The sequence below is a fragment of the Corvus moneduloides genome, chromosome 6 (assembly GCF_009650955.1).
Source record: "Corvus moneduloides isolate bCorMon1 chromosome 6, bCorMon1.pri, whole genome shotgun sequence".
NCBI lineage: Eukaryota > Metazoa > Chordata > Aves > Passeriformes > Corvidae > Corvus > Corvus moneduloides.
The window spans coordinates 2,536,772-2,553,439 of record NC_045481.1 but is presented as its reverse complement, the minus strand read 5'-3'; the positions used below and the strand labels follow the sequence as shown (position 1 = coordinate 2,553,439).

Here is a 16,668-nt window from a genome sequence, read left to right as displayed (position 1 = left end):
CTCCACTCTCCATCTCTGGTCTCCATTTTGGTGTATTTTCCCTCCCTGAAGGTTTGGAAAAGCTGGATTTACACTCCTGAATGGAAGAAAGCTGTGGGGGGTGTGTGTAGTCATTGTGGGGTTGAATCTATAATTACATGTATTTTCTTTCTAGGTGAATTGTCCCAAAGAGGATGCTTCAAGATATTGTGGAAAAGAAAATGCATTGAGGAAAGCTTTCCTGTTCAGGTGAGGGGTGTTTCTGGGCACTGTTTGAAGGAAACACTGTCACAGTCAGAGATGTTTGTGGAGGAGTGAGAGGATCCATGAGAACAGCTGGGACCTGCATAGTTTAGCAAAAGGTGCCCCCAAAATTCCAACACAGGCAAAGGAGATGCTTTGTCCTCAGTGTGAAACCTCCCATCCTGTCCCACGTTCCTTGGAGCAGCAGAGGGATGAGCTGTGGAATGAAACCACGGGAGAAATTGGCCATCAGTGTTTTCCTGTCTCTGTTGCCTTCCACCCGAGACCACAAGATTTTGGGTCTAGTCCTAGAAAGAAACACTTTTTGGTGCTCTCCCTGTTGGTGGGGTTAACTGCTCTGGCCTGGGTGGGAAGGTTCAGCTCCTGGTCTCTCCAAGGGTTGTCACCTGGAAGCTTTTCCACATGTTAGCTCAGTTCTCATTGACTGTTGTACTGATAATCATGGAATAATTTAAGGTTGGAAAAGACCTTTAAGATCATCGAGTCCAACCATTCCAAGGATCTTTAAGATCATCAAGTCCAACCATTCCCCCAGCACTGCCAAGGCCACCGTGTCCCCAAGTGCAGCAGGAACCTGCTCAACCAATGGTACCTGGGCTTGAGCAATTCCCACCTCGGATCAAAGGCATCTCAAGCAGTGTTCTGCCGTTCCTCCATCGTCCTCCCTATCCTTCTGTGCCTGCCTTGGCTCCCTTTTCCAGGTATGATCCATGCAGTGAATCTCTCTCAGTTCCTTTGGTGACTCTCTCTTCCCTCCCCAGAGGAAACCGGCTGATCCGAGAGTTCCCCACCGATGCCCTGTTCGACGTGAACTCTGTTGTCGCCAACGTTTTGTTGTAAGTCCAGACCACATCCCACTCTCTGAAATCCTTTTCCTTTCTATTCCCACTTTTTGCCAGCCCCAGGTATTCCAGAGGCTGCTCTCAGCCAAGCAGGTTTGGCTTTGCTTCTCTCTTCATTATGGTTTGACCCTGTTAAATCTTTTCCCTTGAGACAACTCACCAGCACACACCCAGGCACGTCCAGTTGGCTGTGAATCTTCAATCTGACAGCAAGAAGCTGGAATTTTACCCTCTTTTTCCCATCGTGGTTGTGTGGCTGCAAATTGACTCTTCAACCAGTTGCTAATGGGGTTTTTTCTGCCTCCTCAGTGCCCTGCTCTTTAATGAAGTTAAATATGTCGAAACACTGGCAGACCTTGAGAACGTTGAAAACGTGTTGAAAGGGAAGTCCAACATGGTCTTTGCCTACGTACCAGCTACTGGGACAGCAGGTATGGACACTCAGCTTTCCATCTTTGCTCTCTTCCCCCAGCCTTTTTTTAGTAAAATACCCAGGAGCTGAGTTTCTGACCCAAAATCCTGCAAATGAAAACCTGAAAGGGCCACCCAGCCACAAGATCTATGCTTCCACATGACTTGCTTTGTTTCCAAAGGGATCAGTTGCACCAGAAAAGTTTTGCTGGGAGCATAAGCCTTGAGAGATGGACTTGGAGAGGGAAAGCAAGCCAGTGGTTGCTGTCTTAAAAAAATAAATAAATCCCTAGGCAGATCTCTGGCTCTGCAGTGGAATGGATTCTCACACAGCACCTGTTTGCTGGGGTCAGGAACAGGACCCAGCTCCAGCTGCTCACTTCCCTTCACAGTTTGTCTTCAGACAGACTCAGTGACATTGTCCTGAGTTTGTGAAAGCCTGGGAATTCCTATTGACACCTGGGAAGGATGGAACAGGAGATGAGGAGCTGAGTCCAGCTTGCCTTTCTCTTTCCAGAGCACAGGGCTGTGATGGAGGCAGCGTTTGTTTATGGGACCACCCACCAGTTTGTCCTGACAACTGAGGCAGCGCTGCTGAAAGCCACCAGGTATGTCCAGACACACCCCCACCACGGAGAGCTGCTTCCCTGCACTGTTTGCCTCACTCCTGGTGTCTCAGATTCCCAAATCAGCTGTGGGATGGCGTTAGGATGTTGTGTCAAGGGTGGAGAGTTAGATTTGTTTTCCAAAAGCTGCTGGTTGTGTTCCTGGCCTTGGAGTAGCCTTGCTGTTCGTGGCTGTATTGGGTGGGATTTCACAGAAGGGCCCTCTGTCTCCTTTCCATGGCTGATGGATCAAACCTCAGCCATGGGTTTTCAGGAGAGTTGATGTTAAATCTTAAAGCGCTCCCACCTTGTGCTGTGATGTCCAAGGGCAAGAACTGTAGCACTGCTGATGGATTTGGGAATTCCCATCCCATGGCTTCACTGGTCATCCCCTTCCCACACAGGAGGAGCTTTAGAATGCAGATCCTTCCATGTGACTTGCTGCTGCTGTGACCTCCTGCAGGCAGGAAAATGAGGGAGGAAGGTGGGAACATCACGAGGTGTTGCTTCCTCAGCCAGCAGTGTGCCCAGGTGGCCAGGAAATCCGGTGGCACCTGGTTTGTACCAGCAATGATGTGGCCACAGGCCCAGGCAGTGACTGTCCCCTGTGCTGGAGACTGCTGAGGCCACACCTTAAATCCTGGGGTCAGTTCTTGGCCCCTCATGACAAGACACTGAGGGGCTGGAGATTTTCCAGAGAAGGGAATGGAGCTGGGGAAAGGTCTGGAGCCCCAGGAGTGGCTGAGGGAGCTGGGAAAGGGGCTCAGGCTGGAGCAAAGGAGGCTCAGGGGGGACCTTGTGGCTCTGCACAAGTCCCTGACAGGAGGGGGCAGCCGGGGTGGGTCGGGCTCTGCTGCCCGGGAACAGGGACAGGAGGAGAGGGAATGGCCTCAAGTTGGGCCAGGAAAGGTTTAAATTGGATATTAGGGAAAATTTCTTCATGGAAAGGGTTGCCATGTGTCAGAACAGCCTGCCCAGGGCAATGGTGGAGTCTCCCTCCCTGGAAGTGATCAAAAAACATGTGGATGTGGCACTTGGAGACATGGGTTAGTGATGGCCTTGGCAGTGCTGGGGGAACAGCTGGACTCGATGATCTTGGAGGGCTTTTCCAACATTAGTAACTCCATAATGATTTACCTGGGATTTTGTCACGGGTGACACCAGGGCAGGCACCAGGGTGGCCCTTCCCGAGGTGCCATCCCGTCCCTGCAGGATATCGGGAAGTGTGCTGTGGCTCCCACTAGGTGGCACGGCTGTCATTGCACAGGAATTGGCTCAATTCTCCTCAAAGCAGCGCCGCCGCCTCCCGAGCTGCTGAAATGGTGGGAGCTTCTCCAACAGGAGCAGCTCCCAGCCAACCGGGCCAGCAGGATTTGAGGTCTTAATACTGCACTTTGCTCTTCCGTGGAGAGCTCTTAAATCCCTGTCCATAGAAGGTGATCCCTGTTTTAGGGGTAGGGAATGGGGGCATTGGAAAAGGGAAGTGACTTCCCAAAGTTACCCATAGACCAACAGCAGTGATGGTGTCACAACCAACCAGGGACACCTTCCACTATCCCAGGTTGCTCCAAGCGCTGTCCAGCCTGGCCTTGGACACTGCCAGGGATCCAGGGGCAGCCACAGCTTCTCTGGGCAGCCTGTGCCAGAGCCTCAGCACCCTCACAGGGAAGAATTCCTTCCCAATCTCCCATCCATCCCTGCCCTCTGGCACTGGGAAGCCATTCCCTGTGTCCTGTCCCTCCACCCCTTGTCCCCAGTCCCTCTCCAGCTCTCCTGGAGCCCCTTTAGGCCCTGCAAGGGGCTCTGAGCTCTCCCTGGAGCCTTCTCCTCTCCAGGTGAGCACCCCCAGCTCTTCCAGCCCATTCCACAACCCTGCCAAACCCTGAACTTGAGGATCATCTGTGAAACACGTCAGCAAACCTGGTCCTTCTGTCAGGGCACTTTGAACCCTGCTCAGGGTGGGTTTTGTTTCCTCTCTCACAGCCATGATGACCCTGATGTCTCGTCTGCCTGGCTCTTGTTCTGCCACTGCCAGCTGGCCACAGACCCAGCCCAGCCCTGCAGGAGGACAGCCCTGGGACAGCCCCTGACCCTGCTCAACATCCACAGGCACCTCAAGCTCATGGGGGCTCCTTTGGTGGTAGGACTGGGAAGGAGGAGCTGCTGGGGTGGGAGGGCAGCTGGGGAGAGATGTGAGGAGGAGGAAGGTGAGAGCAGAGAGAGAGGCTGAGTGTAGGAATCTGCCCCTTCCAGGGTGGGTCGAGGAACAGGAATCATGTGGTGCAACTGCCTCACCAGTTCAGGGCTGGCCAAAACTTAAATAAGTTATTGAGGGCATTTTCCAAATGACTCTTAAGGACTGACCACCTCGATATGAAGCTTGTTCCAGTGTTTGATCATGCTCTTGGTAAAGAAACCTTCCTGATGTTCTGTCTAAACCTCCCCTGATGCAGCTCTGAACCATTTCTACGTCTTCTATCCCTGGATTCGCTGAGATATCAGAGTTTCCCTCTCCACATCCCCTCAGGAAGCTGTGGAGAGCAATGAGGTCATCCCTCAGCCTCCTTTTCTCCAAACTAGACAACCCTAAAGTCCTCAGCTGCTCCTGTAGGCTCCCTGCAGGGGGCTCAGCACCCTCTGGAATTCGATATCAGTCCTTCACGCCTTGGTGATCCCAAGGAACAGGAGGTTCCCTCCTATTTCCCCCTTCCACGGGGCAGAGAGCTTCAGCAGCCTCCTGTTCCCACTGGTGATCCCTGCCCATCCAAAAGGATGAGCAGATGAGCTGGGAAGTGCCTCTTTCAGCCATTTTCCTGGGTGAGGCCAATGGAGGGAAGGCACTGCATCAAGCACCTCTTCCGTGCTGTCATGAAGCAGCACGTCCAAGGCAGGAAGGGAAGGATTCCAGCTCTTGCATGTTGTGGCTGGGATTTTCAAACTGCCCCAGGGAATGGATGCCAGGTAAATAAAGATGAGTGGAGATTTGACATCTGGAGTTGCTAAGCCACAAAAAACCCCACGCGAAATAAAGCCCAGGGAAAGTGATGACATGTTGGAACAGTTTAACTGGGTTTGTCTGCGTTCTGCTTCCGTGGAGGTTTTAGAATTGGGGTTGGAAGTTTTCTCCTGAGGATTTCTGTGACTGGGGAAGAGCTGAGGTAACTCCAACTTGTGGAGCTGTGCTGCAGCATAACCCTGGGTGTTCTCCAGACAGAGGTTGCTGAGGACCCCGAGAAGGTCTCCACTGTTCACTTGCAGCTCGGGCTGCCCCTGGTGTTCATCCTGAGCCAGAAAGAGACCTACGAGGCTGACAGGAGGACAGCAGAGTTTGTGGCCTGGCAGCTCTTGGGGAAAGCAGGAGTTGCCCTTTTATCCAGGTATTTCTCTCAGGTGTTTTGGGGTTCTCCTTGCTTTTTGGGGGGTTTCTGAGCCCACTTACCCCAGCACCAGATGACAGTCAGTGGGCTTACAGTTGGATGGGAGGCAGTAAAACCAGGCTGTATCCTGTGACAGGGGGTCACATTTAAGGATTTGTCCAGAATCAGATTAGTTTGGAAGTGTTGCTGGCTTAGGGGTGGAAAAATATTCAGACTAAGAGAGATTTTGGAAAGGAAGCTTAGCACTGGTGGAATTAGGGCAGGAAGAGGAGGGGTGACCTTCCGTGTGACCATCTAATGTTCACTTTGTGTTTTGGAAGGGACCTCGTAGATCTGAACGTTCTGCACCGCTCAAACATCGCCCTCAAGACGCCAGATGAGGTTGGATGCTGGATTTCTTTATTGGACAGCTCTTACTGCCCTGCCTGGCCATGATGCTCTGGAGGGGTGGTGGGGTGTTGCTCATCTCTGGTGTTATTCCCTCAAGCTCGAGGGGAAGTGTTTTTCCCAAGTTGCACATGTGTGTGCAACAGGTTATCCAGAGAATCTGTGGATTTCTCATCCCTGGAAGTGTCCAAGGTCAGGTTGGATGGGGCTTGGAGCAACCTGGGATAGTGGAAAGTGTCCCTGCCCATGGCAGGGGGTGGGATGGGATGATCTTTAATTTTCCTTCCATGATTCCATGATTTGGGTGCTGCAGAGCCATTGTGCATGCTGGGAAAGAGAAAACTGTGAGTTCATTTTGGGTTCAAAACATAGAGTGACATCTCCACTACACCTTAAGGCAACACAAGGTTGTGAACTACATCCAAGTGCAAATTCCCCAAAGATTTAGACTTCTAAAGGCCTTAGGAAAAGCATCAAAAGATGGGAAAGGGACTGAGTGTGAAAGGAAGAGCAAACAACCAAAGGTCTGTGCTGAGCTGATGTAACCCAGTGCCTCTGGCAGTGAGCTGGGAAAAGGGCAGGGTGTGAGTAAAATGAGGTTGATCAGGATGAGTTAAACTCTGGAGGGACCTGACCCAGCTTGTGAGGCAGGCTGGAATTGGGTGCTGGCAGATGCCAGCGAACACAAGATGGCCCAGATTACCTGAACTGTCACACTTGTGATTGCAGAGGTGCAGGATCAGACCTGAGTGTCCCCTCAGGGCTTCCCATGGCCTGCTGAGAGATGTGCACGTTGGGTGGCTCTGGGAGCCCGTGGGAGGTGCCAACACTTTGTCATTTCTCTCAGCTCCTGATGAACTTCCCATTTTCTCTCCAGTGCCTTTGTCTGAGCTGGTGCCAACACTGGAGAGAAAGTTTTAAGCTGACAGTCTCATTTCTGAGAAATCCATGTTGCTTTTTCTTCCTTCCATGGGTTGGTAGTCCCTGTGCCCTTGGGAACATTTCTCCTGGCTGAGCTCTATGAGATAAAGGATTTTTTGTGCTGGTTTCCCAGGCTGTGATGGGCTCCTTGGACCCAGCCTGACCCCTCTAATGAGGGGACATCCAAGTGGCCCCTGTACCTCCTTCCTGCTCTCCTTCCCTGCTTGGCCACTGGGATTTTTCCTGCAGTGCTGGATCTGTGTTAAGTTGCTGGGAGATGGGGCTGGTGTTCACTTTCACCACAGGATCCCTCATAGCCACGTTTTTTCACTCCACCAGCCTGGAGTGAGAAAAACTCACACACAGGAGAAGTTGGCCCAAAGAAACATAACCTAGACATTCCCCTGTTTGGCAGCTCTGGGGATCTGTGACATATCCCAAAAACAAGGAGTTGGGAGATCAGTGCCCCATCAGCCTTGAGTTTGGTGTGCAGACAGAATAAGCAGAGGGGGATGCCCCACTGATTTATTGTTTTCCTTAGGGAATGCCAATCCAATACCTGGTCTTGGAAGACACCGATGAAGTTATAACCCTGGTGGAAGATAAGAGCAAGGTCAAACAAATCCAGGAGGATGAGGAGGAGGAGGAGGATGAGGATGAGAAAGAGAGTAACAATCAAGGTGTGCAGTTAATCAGTGAAAAGCTGATTGTCGTCAGCCAGAAGGTGCAATCAGCATCAGACACGTGGCAAAGCATTGGAGAACCCTTACAAAGCATCACAGTCACCTCATGGTGGCCACAAAGGGGCTCTTTCATTCCCTGAGAACACTGGAACATGACACACAGGTCTCATTTTTAGGGGAAACACCTGGGAGAAAAATCAGAGCTGTTAGAGGAACAGTTGCTGTGTGAGGGACAGGGATGTGCTTGGTTGCACCAGCTCCAAAGGTGTGGGGGGATAAAGTGCACCCAGCACTGTCCTCTACAAGCATCTGAAGAGCCTCAGAATCATCCATCCCTTTGGAAAGGTTTGAGAGACGTTTTTGTAAGAGCAGATCCAGTCTTGCCTCCTTCAGGGAGAAAACTCTGGTCCCTGCGATGCATAACTGAAAATGCATTTGTTCTCCGTGCAAATTTGAGGGTGTTTCTTTAAAAAAGAGGGGCAGGATCCTAGAGGAGCTTGAAGAGTAGTGTTCTAATCCAGGGGCAGAGCTGGTGGGAGGTGGGATTAGGGCATTTTGGGGGGTTTGTCTGTGTGGCTGTGCCTCCTCTCCCTGTACAAGGCAGTCACTTACCCCATGTCTCTGCTGAGAGGTTCTGGATGTGCTGGGGTGGCCCAGGGGGCTGCAGTTCCCTAGGCCCTGGGCACACCTGTGGGTCCCTTGCAGATATTCAGGATGACCAGGTGGTGGAAGCAGTTTCCAGGGACAAGAAGAGAGAGCTGCCCCTGGAGCAGGTCCTTGTCCTGACAGAGGAGAACTTCCACTCTTCCCTCTCGGAGGCTGCCCCGACAGTGGTGCTGTTTTATGCCAGCTGTGAGTATGAAACGTGGCCTGACTGTCCCTTCTCTAACCTTGGGATGCTCTCCATGCTTTCCATGATCCTGGAGAGATCCTGGAGGCAAGTTTTGAGCATAAATCCATGCCACATCCTGCCCCGTGGACACTAATAACGATCAGGTTAAATCAGTTCTTCTCATTGACTGATAATAGCAGGTATAGATCTGATATGTAGAGATTTTTAACCTTCATTTTACAGGGAAAAAAAGTGGGACAAGAGGGGAAATTAATACAGTGTGAACTCATGGGATGGTCTAGACAACCTGGTTGCTGTGTGCTGAAGCATAAAGTTAAATTTTCCTTCCTTATTTCAAATCTTACAGAGCTTGGAGCACCTCAGGATGCAGAGATTGATGGTGTGACATTGTCAGGGAGCAGGGTGGGGCTGGCTGTCCCCTGGCTGTCCCTCAGAGCTGTGTTTCCCCTCTCCTGTGTTTCAGGGGAAGCCGTGTCCCTGGCAGTGCTGCGCTCCTACTCCGAGGTGGCCGCTCACCTGAAGGGTAAGGAACCCCAGGCTTCAGGGCTTTCACCTGCTCCTACTGGCAGTAGGAGCCAGGACATGGATGGTACCTCACTCCCTCCCCTGGAATACACTCATTTTCCCCCTCAAACTCCTAAGGAAGTCATATCCACACCAGGTTGTTTAGGAGCACTCCTTTGTGTCTTATTTAGAGATCTTCACAGAGTCTCTGCTCCCAGGGAACAAGCAACAGGACAGGAGGAAATGGCCTCGAGTTGCACCAGAGGAGGTTTAAATTGGATATTAGGGGAAATTTCTTCATGGAAAGGGTTGTCCAGCCCTGGCACAGCTGCCCAGGGCAGTGGTGGAGTCCCCATCCCTGGAGGGATTTTAGAGCCATGTGGATGTGGCACTTGGGGACATGGCTCAGTGGTGGCCTTGGCAGTGCTGGGGGAACCATTGGTCTCAGTGATCTGAGTGGGCTTTTCCAACCTAAACAATTCCATGATTTTATGATTCCAGATGTCCCATCCCTGAAAGTGTTCAAGGCCAGGTTGGATGGGGCTTGGAGCAACCTGGGTTAGTGGAAGGTGTCCCTGCCCTTTCCAATCCAAACCACTCTGTGGTCCCATTATGGGATGTTGGTGGGCACAGTGACTGCATGAGGGAGAATTTGGGAAGGGCCTTAGTGGGTAACACAGAGCAGCAAACAGCAGGAACTGTGGCCTGGAACATGAAAAAGGGTCCTGTTTGTGCCCCTCAGGGCCCCATCCTGCCCGGGCCCAGGAGATGCCCAACACATCAATGTGCTGGGTGGCACCTCAGCTCTCCTGGAAAAAGGAGCTGTGATTATCCCTGGCTTTGGAGGAAAGCAGGACAGACAGGTGTAGGCAGGCCCAGATCCAATGTCAGATGTCAGAGGGAGAATTTACAGTGATGGTAGCTCCAGGGCCTGGAGACTGGCTCAGTTATGTGGGAATTCTCACAGGTGGCCAGAGAACTCCATAAATAACACAGTGATGGTGAACAAGCAGCAACACTTGGAGCCAGCACATCAGGGAATCTAGGAACAAAGGCAGGAGGGAGGGATCCTTCAGGAGAGTGTGTGCAGTGTAAGCCCCACATCCAGGCCTTCAACCCCCCCCCACTCTGGTTTGTGGAGGGAGGTGGGTTCTTACATGGGCTGAATCTCTTCCAGAGGTGCCTTTTTCTCCCCTTGGCTGCAGGGGACACTGAGGTGGCTTCATCCCACTGCAGCACAGCGGGGAAGTCACATGGATCTGGGCAAGAGCTATTCCAGCACCTCTGGAGGTGGCAGGTGCCTTCCCTTGGTTTTTCTTCTCCATCCAGGCTCATTTTTCCTGGTGCTGGAACACAGTGCCAGCAGGACTCAGCAGTGGGGACACGTCTGGAGTGTGCAGAGTTCCCCAGAGTTTTCTGGGAAGCAGCTGCAGTGGGAGTTGCTTACAAGAAGCTCTCCTGGGAATGCTGCAGACAGTGCTGTGGGCTGGAGGAAAGCAGCTCTGCATTCATGGTATGCATGAAGGGAAAGTCACCAGCAGCTTTGGTCTGGACTGAAATCCCAGGAATAAACAGGAAGGGACAGGAGAGGTTGTTGTTGTTATTGTTGTTGTTGTTAGAGATATTGGGGTTGTTGGTGGTTTGGGGTTTCTTTTGGACTTCCCCAGCAGCCAGAGCAGCTGAAGGAGCGACACAGGAGAGTCTGTGGGTAAAACCTGGCCTCTTCCCAAGCCAGTGGCCAATCCTTGGCGGGTTCTGCACAGCCAGGATTTCACCATGTGTGTTTTGAATCACTTGATAGCAATCTCAGTGCAGGGAAGCAGCCACAGACAGATTCTCAACAGAGATATGAGCTCACTGGGGTCAGGGCCTTTCCTCTGTGATCACTGGGGTCCCTCCAGAGACTCCCAGGCCAGATGTGACCCTATGGAATGACTCCAGTCTGGTTCCTCTGCCGTGACTTCGGAGCAGACACAGAACAGCTGCATTGGTGGATCTCGAGATCCTTTTTCTCTGCTGCTGAGGGAGCCTCAGGGAACTGGGAGAACCAGCTACCAGAGGAGCTGGAAAACCTCAGAGGATGCTGTTCCCCGGGCTCTCAGTGATGGCTGGATCAGGAAGACCTTGAGCTGTGCAGGACTGAGAATAAGATGTGGGGTATGGCCTGGGGTACTCTCAGTTCCCCAGAAGCTCTGGTATTCCTGCCTGCTCCGGGGTGGGTGGAGCTTCCTTCCTCAAGGGCTGGGAAGCCACGAGCAGCTGTCTGAGGAGTGAATCACCCGTGCTGGAGGCACATTTTGAATTGCAGAACGAGGTCCTGCTCCTGATGCCAATTCTTTGTGCAAAATGGCACTGAGAATAGGCCATGTGTGATCAAACACGGGAAAGGAGGAGGCTGCAGACTGGAATGACCCTGTGAGTCATCCTGTACCAGATGCTCAGCAGATCCTCACCAAGTGAAGTTTACAGCCCTCAAGTGTTTTCCCTTTGTTGAGAGATCCAGTTTAGCAGGAGACAAAGAGGAGCATCTCTGCCTTGCTGAACTGAGCACATTTTCTACTCTTGGAGCAAGAATGTCCCAATCCCAGTCCCATCGGGGCTCAATGCTGCACCTCTGGATTGCTTTTGCAAGACAGGAATTTTTGGAAGCAGGGTTAAGAGCAGAGGATGTGAAGGTGAGACAGTGCTGAGCATTTCTTAGATGTGTCATTGGCCTTCTTGGCAAAGGAGAGAGGAATTTAATATCTAAGAAGAGCAATGTGTTGTGATGAAAAATGGTTCTGCCTCTCTCCTCTGTGCTTGTGAAGTCTTCTTGACCAGGGACTTACAAAGGCAGGGGGTGCAGTTGTAGCTCAAAAGCAGGAAAATCAGCTGCATGATTTGGCAATGGATATCCACGGAGCCTGACTCTGAAGTGAGGATTTAGGGGTTCATTGTGTGATGTTTTCCAGGTAGTTGTTCCCATTCTGTATCGGATTCTTCCTCTTGAAGTGCAACACTTCATCCGTAACTTCTCTTTCATGTTGTAGCCTCTGGAACACTCTTCAAGTGAGCTGGTTTCTTAATACAATCATGGAGTTGTTTAGGTTGGAAAAGCCTTCCAAGGTCATGGAGTCCAGCTGTTCCCCCAGCACTCCCAAAACCACCACTGCCCCGTGTCCCCAGGTGCCACATCCACAGGGCTTTGAAATCCCTCCAGGGATGGGGACTCCACCACTGCCCTGGGCAGCTGTGCCAGGGCTGGACAGCCCTTTCCATGAAGAAATTTTCCCTAATACCCAATCTAAACCTTTCCTGGCCCAACTTGAGGCTTGTTTCCCCTTGTCCTGTCCCTGTTCCCTGGGAGCAGAGCCCGACCCCCCCGGCTGCCCCCTCCTGTCAGGGACTTGTGCAGAGCCACAAGGTCCCCCCTGAGCCTCCTTTGCTCCAGCCTGAGCCCCTTTCCCAGCTCCCTCAGCCTCTCTTGGTGCTCCAGCCCCTTCCCCAGCTCCATTCCTTTCCCTGAACATTCTCCAGCACCGTGCCAGTCCTGCCTTCCAAATAGTTATAAGTTCAAATGATTATAAGTTCAAGGGATTCCTGATTTTTCTTGTTCCCTATAGCACTGATGGCTTGTCTTGTCCTGGTTTTCTAAGACCTCTAGGACAGAGGTTCTTGCTGTTGCTGGGTTTAGTAGCACCTAAAACCACAGGACAGCAGGATTTTGTGTTCCTTTCACCTTTCTTCCCACTCAGCAGTGACCACAGTCCCTTGCTGAGTTACTCAGTTCCTGAAAGTGCTGCTCGTTCAGTCATGAATGATCTGGTGCAGGTTGGGATGGGAGAGGGCCCATCCTGTACCAGGCGTTTTTCAGGCCAGATGGGGCTCCTTCAGAGCACATGGTAGCTAATTCCCTGAACTAATACCCAAATATTAAAATTCCTATTTGAAGGAGCCTCAAGGAGCCTCACAACTCGATTTTAACAGGACATCAAAGCCCCATTTCCATGGAATTATTTTCCAGAGTTGGGCAAGACACAAGATGATGTGGTAAGAGATGATGAGAACCAGCTATACTGGATCAGAGGTGTGAAGTAAATCTGAGGTCAGGCTTTCAGTTTGAGATCTTCTTGCAGAGTCTGGGAATGACACAAACCATTTCTGCTCTCTTGGAGTGTTTTGACAACTCCTGCCTGTCTGAGTGGATTTGCAGGCCCTTCACTTGTGCTGCTTCCTGCTTTTTCTGCACAGGAGTTTGACGCAAGGCAGAGCAGCAGCAAACTCCTCGTGTGAGCTGCAATGCAGAACCTCAGATGGAGGTTGCAGAAAATGGTCCTGTGGGAGGCCAGGGATACAGGGATAAGGGATAGGAATTCATGCTGAGGTCACCTCTGCCTTCACCCCCATCTGCAGCAATCCTCATGGAATCCCAGCATGGTTTGGGTTGGGAGGGACTTTAAATCCTATCTCATTCCACCTCCTGCCATGAGCAGGGACACCTTCCACTATCCCATGTTGCTCCAAGCCCTGCCCAGCCTGGCCTGGAACCCTCCCAGGGATTAGGGGTCCACAGCTCCTCTGGGCAACAAGGGTTTGTGCAACATTCAGCTGTGCTCAGTTCTCAGGAACTCAGTTCAGTATTTGGTCAGCCTTCCCCACCCTGGCATGGGTCATTGCTTGACCCTGCCCAGTGATCTCACTGCCCCCTCCAGAGCATCCCTGACGTGGTGTTAGATTTTATTGTTTCTCCCTTACTGGCAATTTCCAGGCAAAACTTGGTTGGGTTTTTCCTCAGGAGGGATGTCTTCTAAACTGCTCCAGATTCTCATTTGCTTAAACCTTTCCATAAAAAGTGTTTCCCAGGCTGACTTGCTGGGCTCTGCAGAGCTTTCACCAGGGCAGATGAACATGATTTTCCTCCCACGGCCTGCAGATGCTGTTGAGAGTCCATCCCTTTGCTGCACCACTGGCGGTACCTTTGCATCCTGCTTCTCCTCATGGAATGCTGCTGTCCTTACACTTTGCCCTTCAAATTGCTTTCTGCCCCTCTGGGCTTGGGATCAAAACCAGACTGGATGTGTATTATTCCATCAGCCAGGCCTTTAATGAAAATAATGATCAGAATCAAACCCAGGACATGAGAGAAGAAAGCTTGGCTGGTTTCTCTTGGGAAATCCTCATCATCTGCCCCAACCCTGGTTTCTGAAGGACTCTTTGCCATGGTCTGCCTCTGTGTGTGTACTTGTCTCTAGGTTTCATCCCGTCTTTCCCATGGAGCTGTTGAGTCCTGTTCAAAGAAATTTAGGGAAGGAATGAAGATTTCTGAGATAGGGCATTCCTGCCATGGGCATGGACAACTGTACACTGTCCTTGGTCAAGCCCCTGAGGCAGCTCAGGTGAGGCTGGAAGCCAGGGGAAGAGAGGGAGTGAAGCTGCTCAGGATTTAGGTCAGGCTTAGCCGTGGACCAGCAACAGCAGCATGTGCTGGGCTTCACCCAGCCTAAAGATCAAAGAAAGGCTTTTAAGGTTCCTGGAAGTGTCCAAGGCCAGGTTGGACAGGGCTCGGAGCAACCTGGGCTAGTGGGAGGTGTCCCTGCCCATGGCAGGGGTGGAATGGGATGAGTTTTAAGATCCCTTCCAACCCAAACCGTTGTGTGACTCCAGGGTTCTTTGCTGAAGGAAATGCTGGAGTTGCACAAATCTTGGGCTCCTGGAGAGCACACAGGGAACCAACTTTTCATTTGTTTCGCTTCTTACCAATCTCTTGAGTTTATGGTGTTGGGTGAGACCCATAAAAAGCCTTTCTAGGACATTTCCCAGGACGCAGAGTTGGACTGACTGCTCCGTAATTCCCAAGTGCTCTTCCTTTCCCACTCCCTTGCTTGTGAGACCCCTTTCTTAAGGTCCCACAGGTGTCTGCTGCTGGCTTGGGTGAGATCACAGAAAATCCTGAGTCAGAAGGGATCCACAAGGATCATCAAGCCCAACTCGTGGCTGTGCACAGGACACCCCAAGAATCCCACCCTGTGCCTGAGGGCACTGGATGGGGGGAATGCCACCAGCCTGTGGCATTAAATCTCTCTTCCACCCCCTTTAACTGCTCCGTGTGCATTTGGCTCTGTGCTCGAGGTAGAACATTTTTCAATATTGAACATCTTAATAAATGCAAAAGTCTTGGCTGCATCCTCCTCCTCCTCTTCCATGCCAAGCTTTATCTTCCCTCTTTCCTGTCAGTGCCTGCATTATTTCTTTTTCTTGGCCTTATTCCTAAGGTATTTCCAGTACCTTTCCCTACTGCCTTTTAAGCTCCTGGACAGTTGCCTCAGGGTTTTGTGGGTTCCCTTGGAGTTACCAGCCAGATGTGAGTGTCTCTGGGAATGAGGGATTTCAAGAGGGAGATGGGCTGTACTGAAAGGGATTGTGTATTTGGGGCTGGATTTTAGTAGATTTCTGGCAGCATTAACACAAATACAGACAGTAATATCCACCAAGCTAATAAAAGCTCTATTTTCCAACCAATCTATTATTCATTTTAGTTTTTCCTATCATTCATGAGTATTTATTTTCCATTCTAGGAACCCCTGGGGTTTTGCTGTCCCGGGTGAACTGCTGGGACTGGCCTGGCCTTTGCTCCCAGGAGAATGTCACCCAGTTCCCCACCATCAGGATTTACAAGGAGGGACAACAATCCAGGACGTACAATGGCATGTGGGGAACGGAGGAGCTGAGCAGCTTCATCCTGCTGTGAGTGACAAATCCCCACTGGCACCTCTGCCACATCCTTCTGCCACCATCCCTGTCTTCTTGCAGGAATTCCTTCTTTATTATTTTTAATGGGGATCCCAAGGCTCTCAGTTTGGCTCAGGCTGTTCTCTCTTCGCTGTAACCAGCTCCAGCACCTCTCTGGGCCTTCCCAGATGATCATTTTTGTCTCTGATGAGGTGTCACACTTGTCCCATTGGGTTGGGGCCTTGTTGGATTGAGGTTGCCCTCTTGTCTCTTCATCCCAAAAGCAGAGAAGACAGCAGCCCAAGTTGTGTCTCTGCTTTTCCACAGGAGCCAGGTTTCCTGCCCACTGAAGCTGGCCACGATGGATGAAGCAGAAGGATATTTAAGAGGGGAGTTTCCACCTGAGCTCTCATCCCATCACCACACCTCACTCCTGGGAGTTTTTAGCACAGCCACCAGCGAAGGTTTGTCGGTATTGGTGGGTTAAGCACTCTCCAGCTTCATTCCTGGTGGGACAGGGATGCTTCCAGCTGCTTGGGAGTTCACAACAACAAGAAGCTCAGCACTGCCTTCTTCAGTTTTACAGTGAGAGGGTAGCAGGTGATCCCAGATGTGGGATCTCAGGTCCATACCCTGGCTCAGAGGACATTCAGCTTCTGTGGGAGTAGTAACTTCCCAAGGCTGTCCCTGTTGTATCTCCTGTCCCTTACCCTGAAGAGTTTGGCTCTGTCCTCTTTATGAGTCCCTTCAGAGTAGTTGTAGGCTGGCATTAAATTCCCTCTTAACCTCTGGTTTAGCCCAGATCCATCAGCCTCTTCCTGTAGCCCATGTACAACATGTCACAGCATATTTTTCCTTAAGAAAGGAAGAGATCCACTCTTGGATCTTGCTGCCTTCTCCTGAAAAAGTGGTAACCCCAGTTCTTGTAACACATAATCCAAAACCTTTCTTTTTAAAAAAAACCAAAACAGCAGTAAGGTAAAATAGAAATTTCCTGCACCAAAAGGAATAAAATGTGAATAACTCAATGAAATCCACTTGTGGATTTTGAAATAGGTGGACATAGCAATGCAGTGTGTTAGCAAGGGAGAGGGAATAAAGCCAGTCTGCAGAGGGAACATCATGCAAAGCACA

At 51.1% G+C, this 16,668-nt stretch overlaps 1 protein-coding gene across 4 annotated transcripts in view; it reads left to right on the top strand.

Annotated features, from left to right (window-relative positions):
• Window positions 1-16,668, top strand: part of TXNDC16 (thioredoxin domain containing 16) — a 38,557-nt gene that overhangs the window by 7,383 nt on the left and 14,506 nt on the right. For 3 of the 4 annotated variants that reach the window (XR_004240726.1, XM_032111736.1, XM_032111737.1), the window contains 12 exons: window positions 155-228; window positions 1,005-1,079; window positions 1,395-1,516; window positions 2,014-2,104; window positions 4,085-4,241; window positions 5,312-5,478; window positions 5,799-5,859; window positions 7,328-7,466; window positions 8,175-8,321; window positions 8,786-8,845; window positions 15,381-15,549; window positions 15,862-15,998. Coding sequence is in view for 3 of the 4 variants with exons in the window: in XM_032111736.1 (XP_031967627.1) it covers window positions 155-228; window positions 1,005-1,079; window positions 1,395-1,516; window positions 2,014-2,104; window positions 4,085-4,241; window positions 5,312-5,478; window positions 5,799-5,859; window positions 7,328-7,466; window positions 8,175-8,321; window positions 8,786-8,845; window positions 15,381-15,549; window positions 15,862-15,998 (1,399 nt within the window). In the remaining variant the exon portion in view is untranslated. The remainder of the gene's footprint in view (window positions 1-154; window positions 229-1,004; window positions 1,080-1,394; window positions 1,517-2,013; window positions 2,105-4,084; window positions 4,242-5,311; window positions 5,479-5,798; window positions 5,860-7,327; window positions 7,467-8,174; window positions 8,322-8,785; window positions 8,846-15,380; window positions 15,550-15,861; window positions 15,999-16,668) is intronic. The other variant, XM_032111738.1, reaches the window with a different exon arrangement.